This window comes from Sinocyclocheilus grahami, unplaced genomic scaffold (assembly GCF_001515645.1).
Source record: "Sinocyclocheilus grahami isolate Dianchi unplaced genomic scaffold, SAMN03320097.WGS_v1.1 scaffold1041.1, whole genome shotgun sequence".
NCBI lineage: Eukaryota > Metazoa > Chordata > Actinopteri > Cypriniformes > Cyprinidae > Sinocyclocheilus > Sinocyclocheilus grahami.
Window position 1 is genome coordinate 441,425 of NW_015506220.1, and position 1,743 is coordinate 443,167.

Here is a 1,743-nt window from a genome sequence, read left to right on the forward strand (position 1 = left end):
CTGAAGACTGCTTAGATGTGTTTGACTTGAAGCAGTGCTACTTAGACCGATCGGTGTGTGTCATCAAAGTACTGCGAGAGCTATAAGAGAGCGGACGTCTCCTTATGCTTTCTCTTGCCTTACTTTGATGTCACACACCGATCGATCTTCAAGTCAGACACACCTCTTTTTTTTGCGCGTGTCATGTGACCGAGTGTAAATCGCAGCCTCTATATTATCGCAAATGCAATTAATCGTTCAGCCCTAAAACTTACCTTCTTTTGTTAGTTCGGCCAGCTCTGCTTTCTGATCAGCTGCCACCTCCATCGCCTCCTGCTCCTCTATTGTACTTTCCTCATCTTCAACTGCAAAAAAACAACGGAGCAATCAACAGCATGCACACAAAGAACGTTAAGGCAACTATATTTAATTGCAATATGTACCCTCTACATCCGAAAGAGAGGTGCTTGACTTTCTCTTTCGGGATGGGCCGGTCTCCTGCTGTATGGGAAAAAAAGGGAAGAAAAATTGTCAAAGACAATGAGAGGATGAGTGAAGCAGCAAAGAGGCTGGATCTCGGAGAACTCATGGAGAAGATCTTACCCCTTTACTCTCTTTATCTGACTTCTGTCCAGCTGACTGGGTCACTTTAGCACACTGGCCTGTTGCAATACAAAGTCTCTTCTGAATTAATAATCTCTGACAAAGTCTGAACATTCAGTTAAGACAGGTCAGATACCATTACTTAATCTCACCTTTACTCGCAGCCTTCTGCAAGCTAAGAACTTTTTGTCGTTTGTCATAGATCTCAAAACGCAGCTTGATTTCCACAACCTGTGGTAAGACAGAGAGAAAAAATTATTTTTGTGAGGAACTAATACAAACCTCCACATACAGTGGAATAGCACTGATCACAGTGAGATTTTCTGTCTAAATGTGAATACTAATTTCTAATAAATATGATGCATTATTTTGTATCTGACCCACACCGAGTGAAAGGCAATGAACCCAAACACAGGTGAATGCTTCTGAGGTTGCAGAACATCTTAAGATTCACACAAATCAATTCCTTGATTTTATTATTCTTATTAATATTATTTTAACTGCTATTTCTCAGTTTTGTTCCAGTACTAAAGTATATGTCTGTGTTGTTATTGTTAACTAAACCTAAAGTTAAAAACGATTAAATATAGTTTTCGTTAACTGAAATAAAGCTGAAATAAAAATGTAAACATAAATTATAATAAATAATAATAATAAAAAAAACACTTACAAATGATAGGGAAAAAAAAGAAATTTTGTTTTGGTGAATAACTGAAACAAAATGAGTAAGTTGAAAGTACTAAAATGACAAACTAAAAAACTAAAATATTAATAAATACTAGTGCTGTGTTCAAAATATCGGTACGACGATGTATCGTCACACAGATTTGACGATACGAGTATCGATACAGCTGGCCCTGTATCGATACTGTGGCACGTGTGCAGCAGTGGACCACGCTTAATTTTACAACGTTTAAAATTTTGTAGAAAATTGCGAGGTTTCTAAAAAAGAATGAATAGAGCATCTGTTAATAATCTGGCCACAGAGGAACACAACGGGGTTACCTGATATAAAGAGACGTAATCCCCAAAACAGAGTTTAGCTATCTATACTTCAAGTCTATTCTCAGAAAAGTGTGATTCATCAACTGTTCATTTACGACAGAGAGAGAGAGAGAGAGAGAGAGAGAGAGAGAGAGAGAGAGAGAGAGTGTGTGTGTG

The 1,743-nt window shown here is 37.7% G+C and overlaps 1 protein-coding gene across 1 annotated transcript in view; it reads right to left on the reverse strand.

Annotated features, from left to right (window-relative positions):
• Nucleotides 1-1,743, reverse strand: part of LOC107566015 (E1A-binding protein p400-like) — a 51,919-nt gene that overhangs the window by 32,726 nt on the left and 17,450 nt on the right. Inside the window, exons 10-13 of the mRNA XM_016251368.1 lie at nt 735-813; nt 583-641; nt 423-480; nt 255-344 (exon numbers count right to left, since the gene is read on the reverse strand). Of these exons, the coding sequence (XP_016106854.1) occupies nt 255-344; nt 423-480; nt 583-641; nt 735-813 (286 nt within the window). The remainder of the gene's footprint in view (nt 1-254; nt 345-422; nt 481-582; nt 642-734; nt 814-1,743) is intronic.